The sequence below is a fragment of the Homalodisca vitripennis genome, chromosome 2, assembly GCF_021130785.1.
Source record: "Homalodisca vitripennis isolate AUS2020 chromosome 2, UT_GWSS_2.1, whole genome shotgun sequence".
NCBI classification, from domain to species: domain Eukaryota; kingdom Metazoa; phylum Arthropoda; class Insecta; order Hemiptera; family Cicadellidae; genus Homalodisca; species Homalodisca vitripennis.
Window position 1 is genome coordinate 81,141,223 of NC_060208.1, and position 13,713 is coordinate 81,154,935.

At 30.4% G+C, this 13,713-nt stretch overlaps 1 protein-coding gene across 1 annotated transcript in view; it reads left to right on the forward strand.

The window, feature by feature from the left end:
* Positions 1-10,180, forward strand: part of LOC124354255 (putative sodium-coupled neutral amino acid transporter 11) — a 51,893-nt gene extending 41,713 nt beyond the window's left edge. Inside the window, exon 10 of the mRNA XM_046804575.1 lies at positions 842-10,180. Coding sequence (XP_046660531.1) covers positions 842-1,069 — 228 coding nt within the window. The 3' untranslated portion in view covers positions 1,070-10,180. The remainder of the gene's footprint in view (positions 1-841) is intronic.
* The last annotated feature ends 3,533 nt before the right edge of the window (positions 10,181-13,713 follow it).

Genomic DNA, 13,713 nt, shown 5'->3' on the forward strand with positions numbered 1-13,713 from the left:
GTCGCTGTTATATTATCTTTCTCGAGAATCCCGATTACGACAGGCCACGCGGCATCACATGATTTGCGCAGTACATAATTGCCTTTCCATTACAATTCAATTTATATTTCTGATCAGATCCTCTAGAATTTGATATTTTACTGATAGGTACTATCTCGAGGGATGTTTTTCTTTCGTTGACATCAACGAGAAGGCATGGCACTCGCATTTTGGGTGGCGGAGTATGATCAAGAATAAAAACAAGTTTTGAGTGTTTTTTCAATAAAGAGTTTAGTTTTAGTTTGATCATGTTTGTTTTTATTGAATTTTTGTGTTTGGAGAAATGTAGAGGTAAAACACGGAAGTACAACAAAGCGACGCACCAGCTGAACGGGCGGCGAGACTCTGCAATCACGTTATCTACTAGACCGCTCGACTTTGACCTCTGTTTGAGGATGGGGAGGGGTTTGCGATAAGATGATTCCTGTTTTATATTGACAAATATTGTTCTACGCTAATCTAGTAATCAGTAGAAGCAAAATGTCAAATAACGATTCATGTCTGGGTGTGGTCGGTATAATTCCAAAGTACCGTGTTCATTATTAGTGATAAATAACATGTCTCGTAACATTGACGATCCTGAGTACAGTGACTTTATAATTTTAAAATTTTTACTTTTTTATACTTACCATAATTATAGAAAGTAAAAATAAAAATGAACTTTACACATTTAATTTTTTTTTTTTTTAATATTGTGCCGTTTGCTGGAAGTCGTGAAAAGATATACTGACGTTATAAGGGTTAAGAAAACATTGTTTAATAGATTTTATTTTAAAATATTTTAGATAACTGGTATTTGTAGGGCGTGTTGGCAGCAGTGCCTCTAGCCTTTGTGCTACCTGCCGCCACATACCTGAAGCTGTGCCCAGGTAGCCTTTTGTCTCGTGAGAAGTTGCCCGCCCTGGGTCTGGCTGTGTTTGGAATGGTGGTAGCACTGACTGGGCTGTACATGGTAGTCACTAGTCAAACGGAGGATCACTGCAGCCATGGTCGTATCATGCCTTACTGCAACACCACTTCCTACCCTTAAACCTACTACAACCTTTCGTACCTGTGAACAACTTCTAGGAAAAGGCTGAGTAAATATAACATTTTTCTTAACTAGTTACTGTACTAACAATAAAAAATTTAAGACATGATTTATATGTTTGGTCTATAGGCTTAAATTGAGGATTGATAAGTTATTGAGTATCCTATTGAAGTTTTTAATTATGTTTTAGCAAAGTTTTGTATGTTTTATTCGGTTAGTCTAATAAGTTCTACCGTAATGATGTTGTGGGCAAAGCCTCTTACAAAATATTTTAATAGGACTAAAATACTGTCTTATATATTGAACTGAAATGTTGGTATGCTAGTATAATTATTTTACATGAAAATAACACAGATCTATATATTTTGTATCGTAAAATAATTATTAGGAATCTTATATTTTTAGCTAGTATGACTTTTAAAATTGATAAATTATTGTAGGATTGAAATTTAAATAATCTGTACTTTCCTGCCTAATGTACTATTAGTTACAAAACTTGAATTCAACTTGCACTATTTTAAAATTGTATAGAGGACTGTTGTGTTAAAAATTTAATATTATTCATAGTCAAGGTTCCTGCACACAATATAAGGACCATATAGTCCACCGGATTGAAAAATATATCCAGTGGCCTGGTAGTGTAATGAATAGGCCTCATAGCCGGTTTGATACCATTTCGACGAGATTAGGTTAGAAGTGCTAACTGCTGTACTTTGTTTTTTTTTTTAATATACATAGTGTTATTGTATTTTTATAATTTTTTAGATCCATTCTTATTATATTTGTGATTGTCATTTGGTTTGTATTTTAATTCATTCACTAAATTCTTATGGGTAAGAACAATCTTTATCCAGACCCAGGGTTGCTTCTAGAACAGGTGGCACCGGGATTATCATAACTACAATTCTCCCCCCTCCCCCTTTTGAACAACCCTGTCCAAACCAATCACTAACTTTTATTTTTTCTTCTTCTGTTTATTTGCCTTGCAGTATATAATTCTTAAGCCACTTACAACTAATTGCTTTAGTGATAACAAAATTCCGCACTATGTACAAAACTTAACAACTGTACAAACAACGCATTACTCAATCTATACAGCTCAAATCAGTTGATTTGATCTACAAAGATTAACAAAGGAAGAGATTTAAAAGGACAGAAAGACTCAAACTCTAACTGAGATTGAACAATGCAGTCAATAAATAGTCCACCAAGTAGAGTAACTGACATTTATGTATGTCCTTAAGTTTTTATTTGGATTTTAGTTACCACGAGGCGGAATATCCAGCAGTCTGCAAGGTGGCCTTATATTTTATTTTCATCTAATATTTTATGTAAAAAAGTAAGGAATTTATTCACTTCAATTATTAATTACTAATTTTAATTAGTATACAATTATTGTATCTATTTATCATCTTAAAAAACAAGGTTTTGTGATAATTTAGTGACCTTTGTAGGTTTCCTTCATTTGTAGTATAGTATTAAGTCTTTAGTATAGTATTTTTAGTTTCATTAGATTTTATATAAATATTTTCATACAAAGTTGAGGCATTAGTTTTTTAATGGTCTTAAAACATTTTAGAACATTACAACATTACTTAGTAAATCTTCAGGGTGATTTAACTAATTATTAACAAATATTTAAATGTTGTAGCTCTCTTTTAATAACTATTTCTTAAGATCAGACAAAAGACAATATATTGTTATTTTGTAGTAGACACTCAGTGTACAAATAAAACTGTGATTTATTTTATCTGGTATGTTTTTGTTTAAGATAATAGGGAATTAATGCTCTATATTCCTTATCAATTAGACTTAATTTTCCACTCTCTTTGATATTACAACTTTATTGCACTAATAAAGAAAATTTTGCTGTTGTTTATCCAATTTTTCAGCATTTTCTTGTTCACCATCAAATCACAATGTACTCATACATTCCAAGTAGTTCCAAGTGCTAGATGGACTGAGTGAGGTTGGAAAGAAGTTAAATTTGAATTGAAAATTAAATGGAGCATAACTATATCACACCAATACTTGCCTTACTGTATTTGTTGGTTTTTTGTTCAAATAACAGTCTGGATACTTTCAAGCTTCGTTCGTTGTAATAACAACAACATTCTGTTGAATCTACAGTCAAAATATCACTTATTTGATTTAAACAGAAAATGTTCTACATAATGTGATTTTAGTTAGTTAAACATCATCGTGAGGGTTTTATATTATAACTCATTATTTACTTCATTGTAATTGGTAAATAATTTGTTACATTGTTACTAAATGTTGTATTAATTAATGAATAAGTTGAACGTTCAATTTGTTGTATTTTACTGTATGATATTACTCACATTTTATAATACGATATTATTGAAATCATTAATAATATTTTGTAATGTAATATAAATATGGTTGTCCCACCTGCTGTCTGTGTTAAGGCTAGAGTTGGCTTGCGAGTATATGTTAAAGTAGAGCACCGGTAATTCAATTGCTGAAAATTAAAAGAACTTATATGTACAACCATGAGTATGTACTTATGATAATATTTAATATTGGACTTTGTACTTATCCTATAGATAATATAGAACAATTGGAAGAAGCACTGTAATATTAAGAGGTAGCTGTTCTGGCTTGGTTTTAACCCCATAAGAACGATATTAAACACATTTTCACATCCTTATTTTTAATTGTAGGATTATAAGAGGTATCTCCTTTCAAAGATAATATTAAATCGCATCCAAAAGCTTTTGAATGAAAAAAAAATTATCGGTTATTCATTAAAGAGTCCTCACATGTTTGTATACTTTAAAGTTTAGTTATTCAAAAAGTATACATTTTAGAAGAAATACAAAAAAGCGCTTGGATGCATGTTTGTCATATTTTAAAAATTAGACACATTCTATAACTCTACAACCAAAATAATACTGTTTTGTTTTGAGTCTTAGGATTATTCTTATGGGATAAAATTCAAAGCCGTTTCATTAAAGCTGGCTCTTAATTTAGTATTTTTAAAACTATTTTGTTAATAATATATAAGTTAATATATTGTAAAAGGATTGTAGAGTTGTAAATGACACGTGACATTGTGATGTTTCTTAGACTGAACTCTCATTTTGAGAACTGATATCTGGTCTTTTTCGAGGAAATAATGCCTAAATATAAGTTAAACATGTAGAAAATACGTAAATCAAAAGAAATCAGCAAATAAATACACCAAAGTAAAGTAACACACAAAAGAAATTTTATGTGCCTAATCCACAACCTGAAATCAAACAATGTTGTTGTTTCTGTTTTATGTTGTTGAGTAAAGAAATTTGTTAATGTTTTGTTTTATCTTATAATCTTAGTTTGTTACACATGTTATTTGTTGTGAAGCTTGACTTCGACACTTTTCAAAAATTTGATTCTTAATTTTGTGTAAAATTCGTATAATGATAGATTTTTGCTTGGGAAGTGGTGGTTGGTAGTGAATCTGAAGTAGGCACTTTGTAAAGTATATTATGCAATTTTGAACCAAGACAACACGAGTACAAGAATAGAGAATCAGTTACATATCATGATGTAACATGAGCTCATCTATTTTATCACTTGTTTTTTGTTTTTAACTGTAAAATAAATTGTTTAATTCTTCTTAGTTAAATTTGTTTTCAAATATTGGAAATTTGAGGCCTAATAGTCATAATAGTGCTGTTTAAGGTTAAAACTGATACCTTATTACACGAAAATAAAGAATGTTTTATTTATTTTAAAATAAAAGGGTCCATATTGAACACAGTAATGTAGCACAACATCAATTATAATAATATTTTTTGTACATAATTATCTTGATCTGAAATTATAACTTCCACTTAAAAAAAATTTAAATTAGATTCACGGATTTTTTAAAAACTTTCTTGTTCCTAGAAAATGTTAAACAAATGTCCTTATTTACGTTTAAAATACATTCAACTGTAAAAGTATACCTCATATTAGTTTACATCTATGGTGTATATTGTATAAAGTTAATTTTATGACATTTAATTTGATACAATTTACTGAATTTTAGAAAAACATGTTTATAGATGATCATCTTTTTCATGTAGGCTAATACTCTGAGACCGAGTCTGTGGTTTTAAAAACCTTTCTTGCATTTTCTGCATGTGTAAAAGTTGAGTTTTGGATTTTGTGTTATAAGAAGAGATAAGATATCAGTTCTCATAACTTTGTGTTACAATTTTGTTGTAACATGGTACAGTAACAATGAAAAACATTCACAACTATAATTTTAATCGGTGTGAGGGATAGATTCCAAAATGCAATTAGTATTCTAGTCCAGTATACTCTAGGTTGTCATTATGGTTGTGTTAAACACTTCTGTATGTGGTTAATTAATGAACAATATTATATATTCTTATGAATTTTCTTTCTGTGTACAGTATTTTATCTTTTCATGATTATTATTTGTCTCTTAAACTAATTTAGCTCTTAGAAATGAGAGCAAAACTTTTGTTTGTATTAAAATGGCCGTTTAAAAATATATTTGTGAAATTGTACTAAATATGATGTTGCAGTAATAAAATGACTAGAGTTACAGAGATAAACTACAAAACATCAAAAAGTTTGGACGTTATTTATTAGGTGCATAACAACTGAATGTGTACTTTTATTGGAACAAAATATTTTACGATTATACACCAAATAATTGTGGTTGTACCAGAACATGAAAATTCATGTACAGAGTTTTGATTTAAAAACGTAAGAAATGAAAATGTTTTTTGTGGAATATTAAAAACATTAGTCATTTTTGTTATTGCTAGTGCCATTTTTGGGAAATAAGGCAGAAAAATTATTTGGCAGTTGCAGTTTTCAAAGCAGTAAAGATATGTTTTGAAATTTGAAATTTTTGTTATGCAACTATTGAATATTACACTTTATTATATAAAAGTCAGCTGTGGACTTTGAATTTTGTAAGAACATTTTCAACCCTCAAACATGTATTAAAACCTTCTTTTTATTTTTATTTTCAAAATTATGATTGTGATTTGAAGATATGATTGTTACACAATCAAACTCTATTCAGTTTTTTTGTGAAATGTGTACTTTTTCACTTTCAAACAAAGTGCAAACAAGTTTGAAATGTTTATTTAAAAAAATAATAAAAATGTAAAAAAAACCAAATGTGTTTGGAAACATTTTACATAATTCTACGACTATGAATAATAAAAAGATTTTAATTTTAAAATTGTTTTTATGGCGCTGCCATTGTTAATCAAAGTTATCACTAGTAAAACTAGGTCTTAAACGATTGAGTTTGGATTTTGAATACTTAGACAGACAGGTAGGAAACTAAGTAAGGTAGGACTTATCTCAGTAACTTTACTCTTTATTTTTGTTTAACACCTTGACTGCAGCTCTGTACTGAGTGGTCTAACATCACAGCACGCACACTGCGATGTCTGCGCAGTCATCGTGTTCAAGCATCACTGAATGAAGTTCATAACTTTACAAAATTACTCTGTGAACGTTTGTGGTATCTAATTGATTATTGTTTAGTGTAACAATATATTTTGTTACGATGAGTGTACGTTACTCTTGTATTGTTGTGTAGTTTGTATTGCGTTTTTGTAAGTACGAGACGGGAAATGCACTTGATTACTCTTGTGTTGCCTTATTATTGAGTAAGTAAGTTGTGCCTCAACGACAGTATATATTAGTTGCAACGATTAAAATTTTATCGTATAGTTTGATGGAGATTTTATTTGGTAGATTCTGTTTGTTTTTAATTATTAACATATTTTAGTGTTTGTAAATTGTAAGTAAAGTGTATTATACTTGTTATATTTTCGGTTAGGATTTTAAGTTTTGGTCGGATTTATAAATTGTTATTGTACTTAAATTAATTAATCAAAATGATGTGTCATTTTAGTGTTAGCAACACCTAATTTAGGATTCATAGTGCCAAAATAAACGAATGAACCCCCCCCTCCCAATCATAATTAAGGTTAGAGTGCTCAGTTGTGATATCTCATCTATTTGTACTATACTGATGTGATAATCTAGGTTAACTGAGGGATCAAAATAGAACTCTCCAATCTTCCAAGTTTGATTTGTTTTCTTTTTTGAAGGTTGTAGAGCTAGTCCAGGGTAAGGAATTTTTAATACGTTAACCAGCCAAAAATAAAGTTCTAGTCATTAGAGTGGTCGCTATTGAATCTTTAAGCTATTAGCTTTGTTTTGCTTTTCTAGTTTTGTTCAAAAACGCCAAACGGGTAAATTGTAATTAACGTTTTGGTCACATTGTTTTGTTTTCATCTAATTGGGTGAATTGAGCGAGATGACTTAATAGATAATAAATCAGGTTGAATCAAACTCAATAAATGTCAAAAATGTTCACTTATATGTCTAAATACATGTTTTTGGAAAAAACTAATAAGTTTGTTTAAAAAATTACAAATTTGATCACTTTAACACTATGATTTCAAATAAACGTTGTTGTACTAAGTAATTGCAATATTATTAGGGAGAATAATTTTTGCTGGTCTTACATTACTTTTTTGAATGTAAATTTATTCTTTGTCATAAGATCTTCTTATCATGTATGCTACTAATGAACTGACAATAATTTCTAACCACGTATTTGAGTTTCAGGTTGGATTTGTAATAATAACTCTTTTTACAGTGCTGTCACTATACATAAGTTGTAGCATTTAGTATTATTATAGTTTAGTGAACAAGTGGTTGATATAGTTAAGACTGCTCTGAGAGTACATTCCTGTTAGTTGTAAAAAATCCAGTACATAAAGACATTTTATATTACACCTTGAAGTTACAGCAATCATCCACTTTCCTACATATATGCCTCCTGTATAAAACAGTTAAAGCCATATCGAGACTCACGAGTTTTTCAATGCCTTCATTATAAAATTCTGCCATGTATGAGTTTGACATGCTTGATACATTCCTTCAATCATCACAGTTTTGAACTTCTCTGACCCTAGCTAATTCTCCCATCTATCTAAGCTTCATATAGATCAAAACTTACTTGCTGAGTAGTATTTGTGTCATACACGTATCTCGAAAAAGGCAATAATATGTGCTCTAATACTGGCTTGAGGCTGACTTAATATGGGTGACAATAACAGTAGGGAAATACAACCTGTAGGGATAGCCTGAACACAGAGCTTTAACGCCATCATCATCTTTTTCTAACTAAGGATCATCTAATAGCACAAGGTCTACTTAGTATCATTTTCTTTTCTATCATCCTCAGCCGATCCTTCGTCTGCATACCTTCATTTACCTCCAACTTAAACCAACTATGCCTAGTTCATTCTCTTGGTCTCCCTCTTTATATACATGTATCATATTTCCTTAGCACCTTTGTTCTCCCATACTTTGGACCAAGTCACTTCCTTTCAACCCTTTGTATCACTAGGTCTTCACCAACTATTCTTCATGTGACTTTGTTACTTATTCTGTCTGTTCTTGTCAATCCAGTGCTGCTCCTCAAATAAGTCAATACGTGCTCACACTCTTCGTCCCATTTTCCGAGCCAGTTTCATACAATAGTATAGATCTCATCACTTTTACGTCCAAGTGGTACATCCTTATTCACTATGCTTCCTATTACTTTTCCAGTCATGAATTCTGCTTTTTTTTCTTGTTCATTTACTACTTTACTAAACCTACCACCCTTCTGTGTCGTATTCGCTTGGTATTTTGCAACACTCTACTCTACTCAAGACTGGTTACACTTCAAATTAAACCTCAATGATTCACATACTTTTTGAATTTTTTCAAAACCGTATCGTTGTTTATGTAAAAATATTGTTTTCAAATAAATAATTAAAATAAAGTGTAAATTTTAATGTAAGTACATTTTCAAAGTCATTGCTTAATATTTAGAGAAACAAATATTCTAGACCGTAATGAAAGAATAAAGTTTAATTTAAAATTAAAATGGTATAATTTAGTTACATCTTAGACTATTATCTTCAGGTTGAGGGCAGGAGTTGATTTCAATTTTAATCCCTTAACTGCAATACTAGGTTTGAGACCGGTGAATCAGCTTTGTATGTAACAATAACCTATCTGTACGCTATGCCTGAAATTCAATAAACCAGAGACTAGCTTGAACTGAAATAACTCAACAATATCATTATTTGAATTGCTACTGCATTGCAGTTGGTAAGTATGAAACTATAAACAAAATATATGGTCAGTTTTCGTAACGGGAAAACACTCATAGCGTGTTCACTGTGTGTTTTAATTAAGCAGTATGACAACAGTTTTGAATAGTTTGACGATTTGGATGGGTCCAATTAACTGCTACATCTCTAATGGCAAATTCACAAAAATTTAGCAAACATTTCTACTACATTATAACTATAAAACAATAGCATTACCAACATTGTAAATAATTTTACATGATTAAAAAATAAACTCGAAGAGAGTTACTACACACAGCTACAAAAATTGAAACTTAAGGGGTTAAGTCAGGTAAAATATATGAAACTAAATAAAAAATATTATATATATATATATATATATATATATATATATATATACAATTATTATGATTCTTTCTCCATTAACCAATACTTACAGTAGATAAAATAAATATTATTGAAATGTTAAGTAGTTTAAAAATAATTAATAATGGTTTATATATAATTAGTATATAATTATGATCAGATATTGTTTAGACATGATAATGTCATGTGTGATATTAACTTTTATTTAATTTAACTAAATAATTTTTACTTCCATCGCTACTAATTATTTTGCTCTTTGAAAAACATGTGCAATATTTTTTCAACCTCTTGTAAAGTTACTATTATGAGGACCAATAGGTATAATGGGAACATAATACTGTAGTGTATAAGTAAATGCTAACAATCATTCCTAGACTATTTACTGTATATAATATATATATAGTTGCACAAAAGTATTTTTAATATTGACACGAAATGGTTTCGTATACAGCCATATGCGAGCCATGTCTCTGTGTAAGCATTTGACACCAAACATGATTTACATAAGTTAGTGTTAGCTTGTTGTTCTATCGATGATAGTGATTGTGTTGTGAAACAGTTTATTGTTACGCTTTATTGATTTTGTCTATTAAACAAATAAAAAAGAGTGGCTCCAAGGAATTAATTTTTTAAAACCTGAATAAGTACCTTTCTGATGGTATGATTATTTGTGGTTCATAGAATGTTCCTAGTAAGGTAGTTGAGTTAAGGTCTTGAAATGGTTTTGGTCAAGTAATTTTCATCACGAATCCCTTTAGTGACCATTTACTGCCAGACCTTTTTTGGAATTCTATTGGTGCCATTGTGTTTTGAGGTGTTATCCTAAAATACCAATAGCAATTTATATATTGTGATAAAAAATGTCATAACTTTGTTTTCTATTGGTCAAAATGTATAATTCTTTTCTTATTTTGTACAAAAATGTGTAATCCAATTTTTGTATACTCAAAACCTTCTTAACCCTTTGACTGCTGTAGATTGTGTAACTGACCGTGCCAGTGCCGCTGAGTTTTCCTTAGCTGAACCTGCATGTGGCATGGTGATGGCCATGGCACCAAGGTCTTTTAATTTACCTTCGATAACTATATATGTTATTTATTACTTTTTTACTTTTTTTCATTATTGTCTAGTGTATTTAAATTAAACCCCTAAAGAAATCATCGAAAGTTTATTGGTCTATTTTTATCAGGATATAAATAAGACAGTTTATTCCACAGTTGTTTTATTATATGGCAATTTTAGAATACAATCCTAGAAGTATTTTAGTTTATGATATTCTGAAAAACATGGAACATAACATAAAGTGACTTTGCAAATCTCACACACGTTAGCGGGATTCACATTTCGTTTTACTCGCCTTGTGGTTGTGCTGCATACGAGACATCTCGTTGGGTTTACTTTTTTCAGTTGGCGGGATAAAACTTGGGAAGTGTTGTTGAGTAAATAAATTAAGTCAATAAAACTCATCACCAACATCTGCATCGTCTTCTGAAAAATCATAATAAATTCCCAACTCAAAACCTTGTATGACCAATATACGGTCAATTTCATTCTCATTGTCAATATTGTGATCCATTGCCATGAAAAAAATAACAATGTAGAGGACAGATTTAATGACAAAGTCATTCCTGCTCCTCCCTCTCAAGTTTTGGCACTCCCCCTCCAGCTAACACCCCCTCCCTACATAGTATAAGATCTCACTTCCAGTCACATCAGACAGCTGACTGGCACGGCAAGATAGCTCATGTTACTTTGCCAGAGTGCCGATAGCACGGTGCGAGAATACTCTATTGTATCGTTGATGGCAAGTGCTCTGCTTGCGAGTATACTCGTTTACAGGGGTTAGAAGGTTAAATTGTACCAAAATAAAAACAAACAGAACCAAAATTTTACTATTTCATTGTGTAGTAATTTTAAGATTGATGGTCATGTATCACTCTCCTTCACTCAGATAATTATTTACAAGGCTGCAGGAAATACTATACCAACTACACCAGGAGGTCTGATCTGGAGGTGTTTTCTGAAAGTGCCTGGATTGAGATTCTTGTACGTGGAGACAGGTACTTTTATTCGAATACTTCTCTCTTCCTGTATTCTCAACACATATCTAAAAATGCTGTTTGTGAAAATTCACTTAATGAAATACATTTTGAAGATTCTTGAATTTAATGCTCTAGGTTACAAACAAGATGAGTGCTCCTTTAATTCCGTAGATTTTGTTTTAAGTCTAGGATGGATTCTCTTTTAACTTATGGACAATTTGAATCTGTCATACCTTAAACAAGCCATTTTTATGAATTAGAGTAAAGTTGATTTCTATCATACCATTGTTCTTATGACCAGGGAAAACACGGATCAGCCTCATCCTAAGATCTGTATCTATAGTGTCAGTTGGCTGAAAATCTCCTACCATTTTTTATCCAGGGATTTATTCAATCCATACTGTCAGCTTTCAGATTGGGCTAATGTACTGTAGTTTGGGATTGTAACTTGGGGGTATTATGTCTTTAAGTGATTCCAGTAAACTTCACTGCTTTGAGGGTATCATTTTGAAGTAACAATTTAAGTGATTTTGATTTATGTATGTCTAAGCGTGTATTTTGCCCTTAGAAGACGATAAAAATTAAAACTGTATCTGTTGAAGTAGCATTTTATAGATATGAAATGAAAAAATTGTTTAATCGATGATATAACTCATAATTGGTAGATAGAATTGTTTGATGAATAAAATGTGGTAAAATTGCCAATAAGCTAATAATAGTACATTGTTATTCTAATTATAGCTTCCAATTGGTTAATCATATTATTAAAGACCCAACAACAGCAGAAATGTCTTAAAATTGTGTCATCTGAGCGGTAACTTATAGTAGAAAGGTTCCAGAGACTTGAAACTTATTATACATAGGATCCTCTTAGTACAAGAAAGAAGCCTATTATTGGGATTATGATTATTAGGTCAAAGGGCAATCCGTCTGTCTGTCCATCCATGTATGAGGTAACTCTTGATAGAACTGTCCTAAAGTATGAAGCTTGGTATATAGGATCCTCATGGTTCAATTTAGAATGCCATTAATAATTGTGGGTTCAAAAGGTGAGAGAGTCTGTCCATCTGTTTATCATATAACATTTTGTTGGATCCCTCGATACACAGTTATTTCAGTTTATTTCTCATGATATAACACAGTGCCTTCCCTTAAATTTCTGTTTCAAAACAAATAAAAGCCAGTCGTCTTCTTTGCCTTGATTTGCTCATCTTATTAAACACTAATGGTAAGAGTCCAAGATGAAAAAGTAGGTCTATTGGTAAAAGTGGTCACAGTGGGCATTCTTTATCTCTGATTTTATTTGACACTAAGGTGTACAAAGTGTTAAATAATGTTTGCCTGAGAAAACAACAAACAGTTTGGGGAAAAGGTGAAGAGGTACATACACACATAATGTCACTCTAATACACATCTAGACATCATTATATAAAAATAAAAAAACAGAAAAAAGTCTGGTTAAAAAAATTGATTTAATAGACTTCTATAACCTTATAAATATATTTTAATTTTGTTTATATATATATATATATATATATATATATATATATATATACAATAGAAACACAATAAGAAATGAACTTTAAAAAAATAAAATGTAACAGTAAGTTTTATTATTAAAAAGTATTAACAATACTCCAGAAAAGGTAACAACTATATCATAATTATACAAGATAAATTTAAAATTACAAAACCAGTAATGTACTTAAAACAACTAATTTTACAACAAAAATTTTAAAAGGAAGGAACTGGTAATGAGGTACTAAACTGTATGATGATGAAAATAATGGAAAGGAAATGACTTATACTCTATCACTCTTAAGCATATACATTTATAACCTAAAGTTACTAATTCTAATTAAAACAAAAAAAATAGTTAAAATGAAACGTGCTATGCCATATTCATGTACTAGCATGCAGGATAAAGCTTCACGAATTACCAAACACATACTTTTCTATCCTTAGAATAAAAATTGAAAAGAATTCAACGAATGCATATACTGTTCTGCACCGTTCCGTTTCCAGTGCAAGAAAGATTCATCACTATAGTGATGATGGTAGCCTTAGATCTGTTCTTATTGAACTAATAACTGTGCAT